We start from the raw sequence: 19,834 nt of genomic DNA on the forward strand, positions 1-19,834 counted from the left end.
TTCCTCAAGTCTGTAATTTTCCCACTGTCATTTTGAATGTAACTGTGTCTTTAGAGATCAGGATGTAGTTGTTCTATCAGCTTGGTAAACAAATACCTATCAGCTGGTAATGGATCCTAATAGACCGCTCTGCTTATGTGTTTATCTGGATTCCTCAGCCTTTAGGCCTGAATCTTCTTAACCTTTAGCACGAAGGTACAGAGCATTATTTTTCTTTCTATTATTGATAACATAGTAGCACCAGTTTGTCTTGAGATCTTCTTACACTCTAGAGACCACAGAACACAAAAATCTATCTTCCCCAGAAATCTAGATGAAGACTCTTAAAAGTAGCAATTCCACCCTGCAGGATCTGAATGTCTGTGTATATGGCTGAATGTGTGTGAATATGTACATGACCACAAACACAAAACTATCATGCAATCCTGCTATACTATACAGTATAAAACACAGGAGCAGTAGGTCCAAATTTGTGAGAAATTATATTCTAATTGTTTTAATTATATTAATTTCCACTATTTAAAAAAAACATATAGGACTCAGTAATTCAAGAAATGGCCTATATATTAACAAACTACCAATTTTAGAATTATAAACAGAACAAAATAAAAGCACTGCTATTTCAAAGAGCATTAATACACTTCATATTTCAAATACTTCAGCAAAAAAAATCCTTCACTTTTTATAAAGACAGAGGTCAGACTTTACCATAATATTTAAAAAAACAGATCATGATTAAATCAGAATTCAAAATTTTGCAGTTAAATGTGTGTAGGAAGTAATCATTAATCCTACATATTCTCTTGGCGAGTTGTTATCCATCTAGCATTTTACTTAAGAAAAATCCACTACAGATGTATTATTGTTATGCAGCAGGATTTTTTTTTTCACAGGAAAGGATTAAATCCACAAATTTTATAGAAGAATAAAGTGAACAGTTGCACTGTCCTGGAAGTATTGTATGTTGAATACAGAGTTTTATAATGAGGGCCAGTATGAACATTGCACACAGTATTCACAGTATGCAACATTTTTCTCACACAGTAGAAAAACAGATATACAAGCTTTTTTCCTATCGATAAATAAATATGCAGAAAAAATATCTGCCCGTGTACATCTGTGATCCTTACCCTCTGACTATCTGAGCATCTTTAATATTATGCTTCTTTCAAAATGTAAAGTGTTTCACAAGAATTAAATAAAAATGCATGAACCAATAATGGCATCTTTTTTCTGAAACCTTCAGGCATTAAAAAATTAGTATTGATGAACTCAAGCTTTCAATTAAATGTGAGGTACTGTACCTGTAAATGTTTTACAATGTTCACAACTTCTCTAGTTGAATAGGGGTAGTTAATAGTTCCTTGGTCAGCTAAGCTCCTGAGCTCTCCAAAAGCAGCTACCAGCTTCTGCAGAATCGCCTCTGGAACGTCGGGACCATATTGTTTAAGCATTGCCAGCTCTGACTGTGGTTTGGGATTATCAACAGCATGGCAACTAAAAATGTCCCCTACAAAGAAAAAAGCACAAAGTTAGATAATTTATAAAGAAACAGCATCACAGCAGCCCCTTTAAGTTTAATACTGGACCTTTAATAGAAAAGATATGACTCAATGCTGAGTAGCGAGTCGCTAAAACTGGGAAAATGTGAAGTACAGCTATGAGGAACATTGAGGTTTCTGGAAACACAGAGATCTCGCCTGTCATTTCCATGAAGCTGATATCGTGAAGGGAGAAATCAACTTCAAGAAGAAACACAAGTCAAACGAATGCAGGAAGAAATAAGAGAAAAAAGATTTTAAGAAAACATAACTGGCTGAATGGAACCCATTTTTTAACTCCTTCAAAACACCGCAGAATGCATGGAAATCTTGAAATGCAGGAAGGCCCTAATGCAAACCCAATTAAAAGGCCTACATGAAATACTGAATTTATCTTTTCTCCCTGCCTGTCTTGAAGTATGGTAAGAAATTTGGCAAGATATTATTTCCACACATTGGCATTATATCGATACCAAACATATATTCTATAAATCGAGTTTATTAATAAAAAGTCTCTGAACAGTTGTACAAAACTTTGAAGAAACGTGATCAGATCCTGCAGAAAAAGGACAAACTAAAAGAAGAGGAAACCCCAAGTTGGAAAAATAATATCAATAAAGAACCCCAAAGACTCAACCACACCTCTGCCATGTGGATCAAGAGCAGTAACACTGGGATGATTGGTTTTGTTTAAAGGGTCCATGTAAGGAAGGAAACTAGGCTATGAAAAATAAACACAACAATAAATTCCTTTGGGGCAACATAGCTTGGTGAAATTCAGAGTCAATGAGTTTCAGACAGAGAAAGTCCATTCAGCGCTAGCCTCATCTGAAAAACAAAGAACTGCTAGGTAATATGGAATTTGGTTTGTAACTGCTTTTTTGAGTATATTTTGAGTAGGTTATTTCATGCAGATTAAGCATTATGGCCAAAATTAACAGGCAAAACCACATAAATTAAGGTTCCTGCATATAAATGGCCAAGCTAACATCGATAATACACTCAGTGGAGTCTGAAAGATATTCAGTTCACAGCCATCGTGTAGCAACAATGCCAAAACCTCCCCAGAGGCCCACTTAGACCATCAGTGGGCATTACAGGCCAAAGAATTCTTCACCACTTGCCCCCGTGCAACTTGTTTTTGCTGTGAGATTAAGCTCTAGTGAATCTTTGCTGATATACAGAATTTCTGGGACCTACCAAGAGCTTTCTAAAATAAGACTTCTGTTGATATGAAAATCATTGATGTGAAATTTGGACAGCTTTACCTGATACTGAGATAAATTCAGTATCTTGTCAAACTACCTTAGTATTTTACTAAGACCATATGCATGGAGAAGCAAATAAAGGTTAAGAAGCCGATAGCACAATGCTAGCAGCAAAACATATAGTAGCCTTTACTACTGAAAGCAAAGAACAGAACATCCATCAAGCTGGCGTCTCTTGTACCAAACAGGACAGTACCCAAGCTGTGGCTTGTTTGATATGGGAAAAAAAAATAGTGAGCAGTTGAGAGAGCTGTAAGTTGTCAAGCTTGAAGTTAATTTGTTTGCAGAATTTGTATACTCTATACACATTAACAAAGACTTCCATAATCTTGTGTCTGCAATGTCAATCCAGATCCCATAAAACAAAATAGTTTTACCACAGATGATCACACACAGCTTTTCCATTCAGGGCAAGTTTGGGCACTTTCAGTAAGATACATACATTACATTACATACATTACATTATAGTCTTAATCTCTTACATGAAACAAAGTATCAATATGCATAAGGCCCCTTCTCTTCATGAAATCTAATTGATTAAGACAGTTATTCTATTAGTCAAGTCTATTAAAGATCATAAATTAATATGAATCACTTACCTAATGTGCCAAAAAAGTCATTACCCAAGAAAGGAAATCCAGGCCTATTTGCCAGAACTATCATTCTAAAATCAGGATGAATAACTATTACATTTTCTCTCCCTTCTACATGAGCACGATCTGGAAAAGAAATAAAATTTATTACTTGCATATTTAAGCTTTGCAATACTGAATGAATGAACATAATTAGATTAGGTGAAGAATTCTTAGAATTAGAAGAAAAATTCTTCTAATTTAATTATATTCTTCTTAGAATTAGAAGAACAGTTACAAAAAAAAGAGCTCAATAGCTTCTTACACATCATTCAACTGAGTTTTCTAGCATTCATTTTAAAGTTTCATAGTTTGTTTCACAAAAATTTAACCCAAGTGTTTAACTGAAAAAACATAAAAACGCGTCCACTGTTTTTGGGGTGTGGACTGCCTGTTTTCTTTACATTTAATTTCACCAAAATGGTGAAGCCAATGGTGAATAAAATGTGATTTTTATATCGGTCTGACATTATTTGATCTGGGAAGACAGGACTGAAATTCCTCCTGGTTACTACAAAATTTGTGAGGAGACAGAGATACATTATTTAACACATGTGAAGACTCTGGGTCTCCAAAACTACTCAGACTGGCCCCATTCAGAACCTTGTTCCCTTTCAGCATGATTCTAGTGGCACAGGGTGTCTGGGAATCCTTTAACTGCCTCTAAAAAACCACAGTAATAATTAGGACTGCCTAGCAAAATATTTTAGAATAAGCCCACCTAGAGTTTATAATGACAAGCAAAACTCAGGTGTGCCATGTGAGTATTGAATGATTGCTACACTCAAACATTATTCCCAATATTGTTAAAATGAAACTAATTATATAAAGTTTAGCATCAAGTAGCATCAAGAGATACCTTCAAACATAGTCTTTTTTTGAAAAATAATGAAAAATATTTATTTTCTGGAACTCAGATGGATTAAATTCCATCAAATTACAGATAGCCTCATACTGCAGGATATATTTAAATAATGAAGTAAGCATATAATCAAGTAAGCATATGCAATACTTGATTAGATAAAACCCTTAACAATTTGACCCTAGATATACTCATAACTTCCTTCTAGACCTGATCCAATGATACCCCAAATGTCCAGATGGGCATAACCAAGATAATAATTTTCTCAACCAGATCTTTATTTCTTATGGTGAATGAGAAGCAGAGAGGTCAAGTTACACTTTCTGGGTTTAAGGTTCTTTTTAATTCTTTAGCAAAAATCACAAGAATGCTAATTTTAAAAAAAACCTTTGTGGCTATTGCAAAAGTAATAGAGAAAATTACTGTAAATTCTTTAATTGTTAACTTCTTAGTAACAAACTATTCATCCATTTGGAATGGTCTGTGTTGCTACTGAGCAACTGAAAACCAGCAACGTGTTACATTTTACTGTAAATGATGAAAATGCTTTTGCTCTACTTACTGGCAACAATTCGCCTTCCGTCTGACAAAACCATTTCCCCACTTTCCACTAAAGTTTTTAAGATACAGGTAACATTTGTTGGTGCTTTGTCCGCCTCATCAATTACCAAAATATGTCCGAACCTCACTGCTTTTACCTAGAAGAGAAAGGAATCATAACATCACTCCTGGTCAAAATCCTGCAAGGAGCTGCATTACTGATTTGTCAGTGAGCAGCAGTGACACCTTGGTGGCACTGAGACAAGAAAGGGATTCAGACCAAGGATAAGATGCGACCAAACCACAACAGAAGGAAGAGTAGGCAGGTGAGACAAGAATGTTGGGTGTTTCCATTTCTCCTGGATAGGGATGAAAAGGGAGGGAAGTGAGCAGCCTGACTGAACGACTTGGAGTGCAGACAGAGACATGCAAAGCCAGTTTGTATCTAGACTTTCAACATGTAGCTGAAAGAACTGAAGAATGGCTGCAACAGCTGTTTGGAGCCCAACTTAGTATGTCAGTGTGAGGTGCTACAAACGAGGAGGAGGCAAATACCACTCTACCAGTTAGAATGTGTCAGGTTAATACTAAATTATTTTCCATACTCATTTTGTATGTGGGGACTCCCAAGATCATAATCTTATTTACATTTGGCACAGCAAATGTGACAAATGTGACCAAATAAAAATTATTAAAATGTTTGTTACTATACTCACTCACTGTGCCATGAAAGATCAAATCACAAACAGTTTAAATTTTAAAAAAATTCCAAATATAAAATTCAAATGCTACTACTGACCAGTGGTGAATCTTCATATATAATAAGACCATCCTTTACAGAAGGTTGTAGGGTAAGGCTTTGTACAGTGGTATCCCTGAAATGTAGAAAAACAGATGGCATTAATTAAAAATACACAGGAATGTTAATTACAATAAAATGCAAAATGAATACATGAAAAACTGAATAGTCTTTTTCTAAGAGGAAAAAAAAAATTTTTTTAGTCTACTTGAAATAACTGAGAACAACCATGTGCCTGCTTAGTGGTCAAGTGTGACTATCCCTGCCGCTGCCAGGGCTTTCACAATAGTTCTCCATTTCTCATAAACCCTGAAAACAAACCCCCTGAGAAGAGAATCAGTATTTTTTGTACGCAGGGACATTACTGATGTTACCGTTTCTAGTTAAGTATGCTGAAACTGTCATTTATGTGACAAACAGGAATCGTTACTATTCTAGCTATTCTTCTCCACATATCATCATGCAAAAAAACCTACAAACAAACAAATCCAACAACCTAACGTGGAATTCTTAAAATCAATTATTTTTGTTTTAAGCCCTACTGGCTTGCTACATTTTATATCATGAACAGTATAAGCTCTTAGATGGGACAGAGGCTTCAGTAGCAGTTTCTTTCTGAAATTTTATTTGTCTTTGAATTGCTCAGTTACCTTTTCTTCAAATTTAAAATAGTGCTAATTAAAATCTGTAATGAGAATATTCCTTAGTCTTCCTTAATCTTCACTATTTACCACTGAATGTACAGATAAATAAAAAACAGTTGCAATTCAGAAAGGTGAAGCAACAGACATCACCAGAATGGATTAATCTAAATAAATTATGCCCATAGCCTAGGGAAAGCCGCTCCTGATTGTATAAAATACTTGCCCAGACCTTTGTCATTTGCTTTGGGGTTCACATGGACCAATGAGCTAGAGAATAATCCAGACCTGGGTCATGACAGAATGTCCCAATGACTCCCACACTTTCACGGGCAACAGGAAATTCAGTCTTGGGGCAAGTTGGTCTTGCCATCCCTTTCCTCCTGTATTTCAAAATTTGGACTAGTCTGTGTCAAAACAATGATGGGCTGATCACAGGACAAAACCCATCAGGAAAACCTTTCTTAACACTGCTTGAGATGCACAATACTGGTCCATTGGTAAGATTGGTAACCTTTGCACTGTATGTAACATTTGATACAAGAAAAATCTCTTACCTTTCACAGCTGTGCTGTGTAACAAAACTGTTTGCTTAAGCCTAGCTGACTCACTCTTTCAAACATCTATCTTTAATTTTGCAACACCTTGTAAAAACCAACAATTCCGATAAGCTCCATGGGTACAGGAAATCAAACAGTACTGTTAGCAGCACACTATTAAGTGGCCAGCTTCCAAACACAGTTTTAAACTGAGAGGATAACTTGCACATTTCCTTTATTTGAAACTGCTGTCAGCAGGATTTCTGTCCCTAATCACTAATAATTTCTTGTTTAGTTTTAAGCCCACAATTGATTTATCCCACAGTTTCCATGCACAGAAATAAAGCAGAGGGCAGAAAGAGGGCCTTAAATGTTTAGCTACTTGATCTGAACTTTAATCCAGAAAGGGAAAGGTTACAAAGATAGGACCACATTCAATTTATTTAACCCTGTTACAAGTAGGCAACCCTGTCCCAAATAGTTATATTAACATTGTATTCCCTTGTAACATATAATTTTTTATATCATTAAAATAAGCAGTAGCACTAATCTGTTATCTTAGAAATCCTACTGCAGACACAAAAACAAAGCTTCTACTGTCATCCTGTGTGTCTAAGCAACTTATACGCTGGGCAGAGAAATCAATAATGGATCCAAAAATAACAACAAACCAATGATTTTTGTTTCTTGAACACACATTATTTAGGGACTAAATTCTCAGATTGTATGTATCAGCCTACCTCTACTATCACTTAACATTTCTGGTTCAAACCTATATAGTTGCAGATGCAGAAGAATTTTAAAATGCATAAACCAAATGCTGGAGTATTTGAAGGTCACAGTCACAGGTACTAATTAGTCAGAAATGACTCAAGGAAAAATCTTCTGAGGAATTAATACAAGGTAAAAAGGGGAAGAATTTGTCAAATCTGAACTGTGATCTCTTTAAAGTAATAGAAAGGTGAGAAAATGAGAGGACCCAAGGATAGGCCAAGAATAACGTAAAGGAAGATGAATTACAGGACGCTTTACAGATCATAAATTTGCACTTAGGAGATAACGAATGAAAAACAATAAAGTGAACAAAACACACCAGGAAACGAAGATCTCTAGTGATGTGCTGTCACACAGGTGATGACACAAGAAAAGACAAAAATGTCAGATGATGTTCTACTGTAACATGAAACAGTATTTTACTTTTGCTGAGCGAGTTAATCCTCTGGCTCTGCAGAGATTACTTACAACCCCCTAATACGGAATACTAAATTGTGCTTAGTATTCCATAATAATCAGCAGCCCACACAAATCCTTAAGATGATCTTATTCTTCAGAGAAGACAGAATTGACATATTTTTGGGGAAAATAAACACTACAAGAGTTTACTGTTCATTTAAGTGCTATTACAAAAGTAGCATAATCAGAAAGAATACAGAAGGTATCAAACTAAAATAAAAATTGACATCCTGAATCTATCTTCTAATTTCTTTCTTATTTTATCTTTCTTCTGCTTTGTTGATAGACGGCCTTAGTATTTCAGGAAATACATTGGGGGATTTGCAATGTATTACAGAAGTTAAATGTAAGTCAAATATTAATTCCATTGGCTTGATAATTTAAGTGTATGTGAAACTCCTGTATTTGCTTAGGCTACTACATTCAGACATGTATGAGAGATTTTACAAGGGATATGACAGATCAATGTAATTTTCCTTTCAGAATCATTTGCTATACACTTATATATCATTAATTTCTGTTCTTCAGAAACCTACCATGACCCAAACACATTAAAGAATGGCTAAAAAGAAACTGTCTCCTTAGGGTTTTTTCTTAAATTTCTGCTTTAATGAATTACATAAATCTAAAGGCACTGAAATATAGAAAAATAAAAACAGTAAGTCTGAAATATTTTTGAACAACATAGCAAGAAGCATTTCCTAAATGCAAAATATATCTGGCACTCAAAATTCCCACAGGAAAGGAACTAAAAACTCCAATTCACTTTCACTTAGTAACAATAGCACCTTAGTAATAACTAACAGGCTCTAACAAAGACATGAATATCAAAACCTCCCAATTTCATCACATTCAGCAATGAAAGTAGGTCTGACACAAAGAAGCAAGACAGTAGGAATGTAGAGGGAGAAAATCTATCTGACATACTGTCATTTTACTCAACTGAACTGATTTTATCTTCATCTGATTGTAAAGGAAAAATAGGAAAAGCTCACTAATATCTTTCCTAAGAATGTACTTTTATCAAGGAAGCCCTTCTCACAAGTGCTCCATCAAAAAAAAAAAAAAAAAAAAAAAGAAAAGAGAGAGAGAAAAAGAGAAGAAATATTTACTGCTGAAATATAGCAACTCCTCTGACAGGACCACTCAATTCATAGTAGGACTTCTGAGAATTCTTCTCATGTTTTTTATTAGCTCCTATTTTTTTGCTACTGCTGCATTATTTACCCTAAAGGCAGCTATTTCTGAGGTCTGCAGACTGACTCAAACATACTGCTGCAACAGTTTCTGTTTCACTGACAGCAACTCCTTCCTTCTGGAGAACAACTATGAACTGTGTCAGGAGAAATTTCCATCAACCTCAGTTAGTTGTTATCCTCTAGTTTAACAAAAGGAGTTCCAATGCTTTAATTGAAGATTTGAGTCCCCCAGGAAGGCTTGTGCCCTAATACAGCACACAGCTGACATCACAAACACTCACATTCCCTGGAATTACTCCATCTTGACAAGTGCAGAAGAATACAATCCTGTCTTCTGTATGTACTTAAATGGAGGCTAAAAGGGTAAGAGATTATTTGTGCAAGGCAACCTTGTGTTCTAGGGGTCCCTGCCCATGGTAACAAGGTTATATAAACCAAGCTCAGGTTTGGCCTTCTTCTGATTTACCACACAAAACTTCATGGTAGTTGAAAGGAAAAATCAGAGATGTAGAGTGTATGCTCTAGAAATTCTCCTTCACTTCTGAGAGGCATCAATTATCTAAATAGCTATGTACATAGATACATATTTCTTCTCAATTGCATGTCAATCAGACATGAATATACCCATCTGCTGTGACCTAATTTGAAAGAGTATTTGAAAAATAATTAGTCCAAAGGCCATTTGAAGCTGTTAATTGGTCAGTTAATCCACTCATGGATTATCCTGATGAAGAGCAGGCAATCCCAACACAAAGAATCAATCTGCATGATTTTGACATTTACAAATTAATTTCTTTAGTCAACCCATCACAGAGCCCCTGAATTGCATGACCTGACTGCTATGTTTAGGAAATTCTGAAATATCTGAAAAGCCAACCAGATGTCTCATTGCTCTGTTGAAAATGACCCTGTAAAGGCTTTTTGATTTATCTGTATGAACTGATAATTAAATTCACCTTTTTTTTCCTGCTAGGCTGTTAGAGCTACTCAGCAGGACATAAGTTTGTTTAAAATGCGAGAAATTATTTTGACTATAAAGGTACTCATTACTCAGTATGACTGCAGGTGGCAGAAGAAAGGTCAAAGGGAATTATGTTTAATTCATGCTATATGCTTAAATGTGAAGTTACACAATTACTTGTATGTGATCCATCTGCCAAAACAAGATGTGAAATTCACTCACCCTAATTGTAAAATCCATAAATGGGGAAACATGACACCCTGCAGCTTCCCTTATTGCTTGTAAGAATATGTTTAATTGAGTAAACAGTGAGAAACTCTTACTTCAGCTTTGGAGGAAAATGAAACAACAGGGTCTTCTAACCTGAGCTATTTCCCTGTAACAGCCATGCAGCAGGATATTAAAGCTTAATTCAATTCCTACAAAAAAGAAAAACGAAGTAGCTTTCTAACACCAGGAATCTGACAATAACAGCTAGTCAGCCAGCTTATGAAAAGCTAACATTGGAAACAGGGACCATCAGCTGGCATGAAATCTTGGAAGCTCTGCATTGCAACTCTGTATTGGCTGAAAACAAGTCAAAAACTATTAAGACACCTATTATATAGTCAATGCACTCAGCACTTCACAACATAAATCTTCATGACAAAAATGTATCATCTTATAACTTATTTCCTAATATGACCTACGTAAAGAATAAAGCACACGATATTTTCTTTTAATATTGTACTTTATAATCTAAACATCAATGACTCATGAATCATGAGGAAAAATTACCCAGACTTTTCTTTTGTGGCTGCCAACAAACAGAAACACAACACATCTCCCCTGCCTTTGCTGTGTTCAGCTGAAATAAACCAGTGCAGCCATAGAACACTCCCTTCAATAGCCCACTACAGAGACAGCTTTTCTGAGCTATATCAGCATTTAACTTTAACTATATTCTTTCAAGAGATGATAATCAAATGCAATTCTGAGAACAAGTACAATATAATTCTAGTATCCACCTGTATCTTGGGCAAAGGAAGCTGTTTCTTCTGAAACAGCTTTTTAAATTAGAACTTTAAAAATCTGAAGTCAATAAAGCTGAAAGGGTAGTTTTAAATTATCTCAATAAGGGAAACAGGTAATTAGATTTTATACTTATTACATGTGCTGAAAAAGAGGGAAAGAAAATTAAGATCTAAAGATTAATACACAGTTTGTAGTAAGTATTGCTTGTAGGGACACCATAAACTCATTTTCCTACCTCAAACTCCCCATTAATTGGATTGTTAAAGATCACAGCAAAATTACATTTGTTTTGAATAGGATAACATATGCAAACTTAGGTAAGTTTTGGAAAAAAAGATCATCGGATTACTGAAATTTATTATGGAACTAGAAAAGGCACAACACAAAATGTAGTAGATTTTTAAAATAAACCCTGTATCACACTTTCCAATCATCAGTCACTAGAATAAATATAGTAACTCTGAAAGGAAGAAGTGATGTCAAATCAAGATGTTTTAAGCAAATTCTTTGTAAGGAAATGCATTGGGACATACAGAACAAGGTAATGTTTTATCTTGAAAGAGAATAGTAAGATCATCAGATACAAAATAGAATTTCAATAGCAGTTGGTATTCCATTGACAGTGTCAAACACCACATTTACAACAAAGATAAATTGCTGTAGTGCACATGTAAAAAATAAGAAAAATAAGTTATCTCAACTTGTAAGAAAAAGATATCAAATGGAGAAGTAAGACTTAACATGGCTAATTTAGGGGTAAACCTGTTTTATCAAAAGCTAAAGAAGAAAATTTCCTGCATTCTCTATTTCAAGAAAAAGCATCAAATCATATTTACAAGCTGTTCTAACATTTTTGACTTCATAGAGAACAACCCTCACACACTAAAAAACATTCCCTCTTTTTGTCATACGACTCTATGAAGATTCATATTATCTTTTTTCACAATAAGCTAATTTCCTAGAAGATTATTTTCTTGATACACAGAAGGAGAACAATGAAACAAAACTAATCATTTCATATCTGCAGATTCACTGAGGTCTTGAGAAGCAGAAAATCCATTCATAGCCATCAATAAAGTATTGACGTAGATTACACTGCAGTCTACACATCAAAAGCTTCTATTTCTGTAAGTGATGATGATGTTCTTATGCAGATCTATACACTGAAAACATTAGAGTTGAAGTTGACTAGCTTTACTTATCATGACTTCAATGGCCACATCTTTAGTAGCTTAGCTCAGAGGAGGGATCCAGTTCTCCCACTAGTTCCCAAGTTCCCATCACAACAGAAAAGGATCAGTACTCTTTACTCCTGATCATTTTCAATTGTATAGAGGAATGCCTGTGATAGACAGGTGGCAGAGGAGACTGTGGGTTTCAAATTTTGCATTTGCTACAGCTAATCTGTCACTGACAAAGCATGAAGCTGGAAACATAACGGAGAAACTTCTGCTTAACAACTGCTCATTATTTACATGCGTACTGTAACAATAAATAAATAATCTAGATGTTATAAAATTAAATTTCATTAACACACTGCGTTCTGAAAACAATATTGAGTCTGAAGCTGTTTCTTAATTCTCACAACTTTAACTACTGTTCATACTGACACATTTGAGCATCAGCTAAGAACAGTGCAAACGGCTTCCTCCCATGCAACAACCACGGCTGGATTATATAACTTTATGAAGCTAAAAGAAATTAATTTTAACTTTTTTTTTTTTTTGAAGACTACAACATTACTACAGCACACCTACAACAAGAGCTAGGGGTCATCCAGCTGCTACCTTGCAGAAATTGCTAAATCACAGAATCAGAATGGTTGAGGTTGAGGTTGGAAGGTACCTCTGGAGGTCATTTGGTCCAACCCCTCTGCTAAAGAGGGCCACATAGAGTCAAGATAGTCAAGACAGTGTCCAGCACACAGATTTTGAATATCTCAAAAAATCAAGGAGCACAATGCACACCAAATTTTAAAGAAAAGGTTTTGATATACAAAAATGAACTTCATGCCTTCCTGAACCTAACAAACATGTTTCTTAGAAGACAGAAGTTCTGCAATTAATTTTTTGTAAAGGCATCATCAAGACAGAGAGGTTTTTGTTTGCTATCAGAGCAATTAAGAGCACAGTTCATGATGGCAGATGGTAATTTCAGAGATTTCATGTTACCAGTAGCTCTTTTTGGCTATGTGACTTAAAGCAAATCCAACGCCAGCAGAACAGTGGTGACAGATTTCCCAGGGCTTGTTCTCCCCAGTATTTTTTCTGGTTGTTTTTAGCTGCCTAAATTAGTATACTAGAATAAACTACATTTAAATATTTCTTTTGTTTTTTATGCTTTTGTACTAAGCATAGCAGTGTACTTTGATGAAAGCGAAGATCAGATAACAATATATGACTCCAAAAAACTCGATGCATATCTATTAATCCACGTGCCTCTCCACATTTAGCACCTAATTTATACCACCAGAAACTACCATAAAAATTGTGTCACCAAAGTTTACATCTTCCTAGTCAGAACCTAGGCTTTTAGGAAGCTTTCTAGCAAAAATCTTTTCACAATCCCCAAAATCCCCACAAAACCAAAAAAACCCCAAACAAGCAAAAAAAATCCTTCCAAAATCCACGAACTGGAGCAAAAAATCAAGCTTGAACTGAAAACAGAAGGATAAATGCTGTTGTTCTGTATATATAGTCATCACAAAAATAGTAATTGCAAGGAGGAGAAATCATTCTAATTGAAATATAAAACACAGCTAAGAGTATGACTTAATTCCAAATAGATGCAAACTTAAATGTTTAAATCACAGATAAAAAAAAATCTTACTCAAGCAAAATCATTCTCTGTGTAAAACTAGTTAACAATTTTGAAAATAAGAGAAGTAAAATTAATATAATTTGTCTTTGATCATATCAAAAGAGACAACTATTTAGAGTCCATGATACTTTCTTCTGACATTTTTATGTAGCAGAGCTGGGAGCTTACAGTTTTATACTTATCTATTGCTCTCATCAGTGCTAAGAAGGAGTTTACTGTCTTAACAGGGCATATTTTCTTGCCTGAGTCTTCTCTAAAGTTTTACTTTTTTTTTCCTTCTTTCTGTGGAATCTTCTTGGTTTTAGAGACTTTGAAATTCAAAGCAAGATATCATGAGGGAATAAAAAAAGCAAGATATAATGAAACATAAATATACAATAAAGAATAATAAAGCAAGATATCATAGCGAGGAGAAGCAGAGGAGCATGCCCTGAACTCTTCTCTGTGGTGACCAGTGACCCCATGGAATGGCCTGAAGTTGTGTCAGGGGAGGTTTAGGTTGGATATCAGAAAAAGGTTCTTCACCCAGAGGGTGGTTGGGCACTGGAACAGCCTCCCCATGGAAGTGGTCACAGCATGTCTGCGTTCAAGAAGCGTTTGGACGATGTTCTCGAGCACATGGTGTGACTCTCGGTCCTGCGTAGGGCCCGCAGCTGGACTTTGAGGATCCTAGTGGTTCCCTTTCAACTCACCACATTCTATGACTATCAGTTTCCATGAAAATTATTTCCCTGATTTAATGAAATACTAATTTAGTCAATCAAATTTAACTTCAGATCTTTGTGTAGAACCACTGGAAAATTCTTTCCACATCACTCACAGGAGAGATAGCAAAAGTAGTAACAGAAAGGTTCATAAAATAATGAGGCTTTCCAGAGTTCATTAATTTAGGAGCAACACAAATACTCATTACATTAGCTTGGAGAACAAAAAATTTTCTTACAGCCTGTTTCTTAGTTACTGTCTGTAAAACATGTTTAATTTCTATAAGAACTCTTAAAAGTTCTTTGATATTAGACAAAATAAAGCTGGTCTTTATTCTGTAACATGTAGCCAGTGTCCCAGGTGAACAAAATGGAGACAACCATACCAGGAGGGTAAACAAAATTTGGGATTTCTCTGCTGCAACTTCCTCTTGTAGGAAAGGAGGGACAGGGAAATCCTGGCAGATGGAAGTTCTTCCTTAACACAGAAAAACAGTAAAATGCTTCATAAGTGCAGTCCTAGGAAGAGGCTGTGCTGAGCCTGTGCCATATTACCTGTATTTCCATAACCCCACAATTAATGCAATGAGAGAGCTGGTCAACTCCTGATCAGCTGCTAATATTAGGAAGTATGCAAGAGAAAGCAGCCAATTTTTTTAATAATTCATAAGCACACATTTTTCTTAACTTCTGTCATTATCGAATCTAATTGCAGTTTCCTTCCATTAAGATTTTCTGCTTTATGGTATCAAAATGATTGATAAGACTTACAAATCTCAAGAATATAAAACTTCTCAGGGAGATGCTGTAGGAAACGTTAAGAGAAGGAATTTATAGCCTCCATAAGCAATCAAAACCTTAAGTCAGTCTGACCCTTTCCCATGTGAATCAGTTACAGAGCAAGTAAATACAGATGTCCTTTTTTCTGTCTTTTGTCTCCTCTCAACCTCTTAAAGTACAAGACATAAAATGTGAGATTTTAAAATGACTCCTGGTAATAGCTTATTGCCTCTAAGGCAAATACTCCCTGCTTGAATGTCATTGAACATACGTAGAGTTAGAACAGCAGAACACCTTACACTCTTTTGTCAAGGCAGTAAAAAACCCCAAACCAACAAAAAACCCCACCCTAATGAATTTGTCAAAATCTGTAATTCAAGTATACAAGCACCATTAAAAGCATTATATTTAGAAGTACTTTCCTTGGCATGCTTAAAGGTACTTACAGTGGCTAGCTAGGAAATCGGAAGAAACACACAGGGCTATCAAAGATGAAGTGCACATTCTAGAACGTTTTCTAATAAAGTACATCTATGCCATAAGCTACTGACTGAATCTCCTCCAAAAAGTATGTAAAAGCTTACTAGGAAACTGTTTGAGTTTTTTGTAAACTTGCTCTTTCTTTGTTTTGAATCCAGAAGAGTGCACTAACAATACTCTAATCCTTGTTTAAACACCCTGTAAAGTATAACCAAAATATTATACAGACTGAGTTCTTCACATAGCATTTCAAAATAGTACCCAGGAAACAGAAATTTCTGATTTTGCTATATTCACAAATTATTTTTCTATAATTGCATAGGACTGTTCATCATTTTCTGCTTCACCTTCTACTTCAAACTCTCTCCAAACCCCTGTAATCATAAGCAGTACCTTATAGAGACTGTAGAACACTGTATTGGCAAGACAATAAATGCACATTTTTCTTCCTAGTGATGTCTCAACTAGCATGCTGTAATTTACACATTCTACATGTAAGTCTACATTCTTTCATTTCTGCATGAAAACCCCAAACATGGTGCTTATACAATGTTCTCTTGAGCTATATGAACTCATATTAAGCACTGTTCTGCTTCATCACTGGAGAACACACAAAAGGACAGAAATAGTGCAGTACTTTGTGACATAATTGGGATTTGCAAAAATCACAGTGTCTTTTATCCAGACAAAGTGGGTAGCTGTTCCAAGCAGGAAAGTTAATGCAAAGCTGAAAGTAGGAGGTCACAAATGCAGTCGTTCATATAGAAGTGACAGAAGTCTAGAAAAAGTAAAATTATCAAGAACAGCAGTAGAAAAGTAATGAGGTAGAGCTATCCAGGCATCAGGAATACAAGAGATTTGAAGACAAAAATCTGGGTGAGAAAGTGAAAGTGTTACAGAGACTATGCTGTTAATAGGCAAAATACCAAAGATCGACATTTTCATTAGCACTATTTAAAAAACAGTGATTATGGAAAGAGACACGGTGATGAAGCTAGGAAGTTGAAGACAAAGAGATAAAGATTAGGAACAAAACTGAAATGAGATTCAGTTCAATTGAAAATCAGTCTTTTAGATATATTTATTCTTTATTTCCATTTATTAGTTTCAAGTTCATGTTATAAAAAGCAGGCAGATAATTTCCTATTATTTCAGCTTTTGAATTGTTTTCAGTTGGTTTGTTGTCTTGAAGTCTGTCTTTTAGCTTATGATGTAATTTTCTAAACAAAATTCTTATGAGTGAGAAAGAAATACATGCACTTAGCAGGAGTGGCAAAGGAAAAAAGCCAAAAAACCTTTACTGTGCAGAATGTTTCTTTTCTGATGAGTGATATATTCAAACAACTTTTCCCTCACACAATAGCTCGTGCTACAGAAATCTTTCCAGAAATGACAGCAAAATATAACTTGTTTTTTGAACAAAGTTTAGCATCAGCACACTTCTGCTTTCCCATGTATCAAACAAGATGATTGCATCACATTCTTGTACCCACTCCTCAAACGTGACAGCTTATTGCCTCTGCCAGACACATTCCTGTGGTCTGTGTGCCCCTTAGGGGGCCTTTGTTCAAACAGTAAAAACACATTAATTTCAGAAACATGAGATTTTATAACATGAGAAAATTGGTTAAAACCAAAAGTATGGAAATCTAACACATTCTTACCTATGCAGTTGTAAATACTCTCTGGGTCTGTTTAAAAGGTGAAGAAATCTGTCAACAACCTTGTTTTTCCCAACTCCCTGCAGTAAACAAATATAATATTAAGATATAGCACAGATGTACATACTTATGAGTTATAAAGACAGAAAAGATAACTTGCCAAAATGTTTAAAATACTCTCCATGCTCCTTCATAGGAAAATACAATTCCAATCTATTTTAGAAAATTCTGAACACAAGTTTATTATATGTATTTTATTTTTTATATATATTCACAAAATATCTGTCTTACTAGAAATCTGTCTTACTAGAAATATCTGTCTTACTAGAAATAACCAGAAATAGGATTGTGTCTCTAGAGTTATGTCACACATGCTATGTATCCTTTAACCAACACAAGGTTTTTCCAGCCTTTTTATTTCACAAAGGTATTGCAATGTCAATGCTAGGAAGTTGTCTTGCACTTAATAGGCAAAGTTAATTCTTGGTGGTCATAGGACACATCCTGTAACTGTCACACGGAATTTGGGCACAGCATTGGTAATAGTTGCTGATCACATTCCAGTGAAGTTACAAAAAGAGGCTCAGATGGAATAAGAATTCAGCTGGAGATAAAACTAATCTCTAACTCTATTGAAGGATGCCTGCATTAGCAAGCTGTGGAAAATGATGACAGTGAATTAGGTGTTGCAAACACCCTGGTGTGCCCTGTCCTAAGCATTTTAGGAACTGGTATTTTAGTCCAGGTCTAACCTAGACTCAGGGAAGGAATTATCAAAGAGCACAAATTAGGTGGGCTGCTGGGGAACATCCACTTCACTCTCATCCTAAGAAAGATGAGTATGTACTGAAGTGCAGAAAGGAAATTCCCTTCAAAAGTACATTCCCCATCTGGTCTGAAATGCTAATGTAGATGCAGACCAAGGTGACAGCTCACATGCAGAAATTCTTATCCCTCCTGCAAGGAGGTGGCTGCAGGAAGCTCAGAATGCCAGTGAGAGTGCTACAGGTTGCAAAGAGAAAGGAAATAGCAGAAAGAAAAGCTCAGTCATAGACCCAGACAAAAGCTGTTTAACAAGACACTATCCCTGTTCTGAGATTCTCACTCTGACTGCATAAATGTATCTAGTAGTCCACAACAGTGTAAAGAAGATAAATATAACCCAAAGAAAGATTAAAGAGATTAGATTAAACCAATTTGAGTTTCACTAATCTGTTTCACTTGGCATTGAAACAGAATAGGAGCCTTCAGAGCTGCAAGTTATGACATTTATGACTGTAAGTTCTAGCTGAGTGATGGTAACTGCCAGCTGCAGAATTGCAAACTGTTTAAGCTTCTTAAAATGGGACCACAGTCTCTCTCTCTCCTCTGCTACATTTGTAAGAATGGAGAATCATGCACATATGTTTAATGAAATCACAGGAGGAGAGTTCTCACCATGAGAGCAGAGGAAAAAATACTGCAGAGGAGACAAAAATAGAACTACCTATATTCTACTGCAGACTTGACTCCCACACAGAGGAGCCAACTCTGTCAGTGCTCTGCCACACACCTCCTCACAAATCTACTTCAGAAGAATCTACAGCTTTATAGAGGTGTAGTAAGAAGGTGCAACACACTTAACACGTTTCACAGTAGTTTCTGAAAACTGTCACCTGAAACAGTTCTCTGCTGCTGTGAAAGGGGATGAAATTCTGCTCACAGGTTCTTGGAGGAACTTATAGGACATACCCATGTGGGGGAAATATTCAAGTTCAAAAATTTTATCACTGACATTCAAAGTAACCAGAAACAGGCTAAGAATCCCCTAGTGGTGCACACAGACAGTTTTATTCACATATGTTTCCTGCTACTTTCAGTCAGATCATAAATGAGTGAATAAACAGGAATATTTCTAATGTCAAGCACAAAACACCCATGCTGAAAGCAGCTTCCTTTCCTAAGAGAGCTAAAGATGGCTGGGCAGATGTCTGCACACAGTTTCTGCACCGATCCCAAGCAGACTGCATATCCTGTTTCAGTGCAGAGTGGGACTCCAGCCAGTTGTGGCAAGTACAAAGATGATGAAATATATCAACATACTGAATCAATGTAAAACATACTTAATATTACACAAAGTGGTTACTGTAATTAAAAAGAAATAAATTTACAGTTACCAAA

General features: G+C 35.6%; 1 protein-coding gene across 1 annotated transcript in view; it reads right to left on the reverse strand.

Annotated features, from left to right (window-relative positions):
* Positions 1 to 19,834, reverse strand: part of VWA8 (von Willebrand factor A domain containing 8) — a 179,392-nt gene that overhangs the window by 78,687 nt on the left and 80,871 nt on the right. Inside the window, exons 21-25 of the mRNA XM_084226836.1 lie at positions 17,678 to 17,754; positions 5,643 to 5,718; positions 4,866 to 5,001; positions 3,409 to 3,528; positions 1,305 to 1,510 (exon numbers count right to left, since the gene is read on the reverse strand). Coding sequence (XP_084082962.1) covers positions 1,305 to 1,510; positions 3,409 to 3,528; positions 4,866 to 5,001; positions 5,643 to 5,718; positions 17,678 to 17,754 — 615 coding nt within the window. The remainder of the gene's footprint in view (positions 1 to 1,304; positions 1,511 to 3,408; positions 3,529 to 4,865; positions 5,002 to 5,642; positions 5,719 to 17,677; positions 17,755 to 19,834) is intronic.

Source organism: Fringilla coelebs (assembly GCF_963513975.1).
Source record: "Fringilla coelebs genome assembly, chromosome: 2".
NCBI lineage: Eukaryota > Metazoa > Chordata > Aves > Passeriformes > Fringillidae > Fringilla > Fringilla coelebs.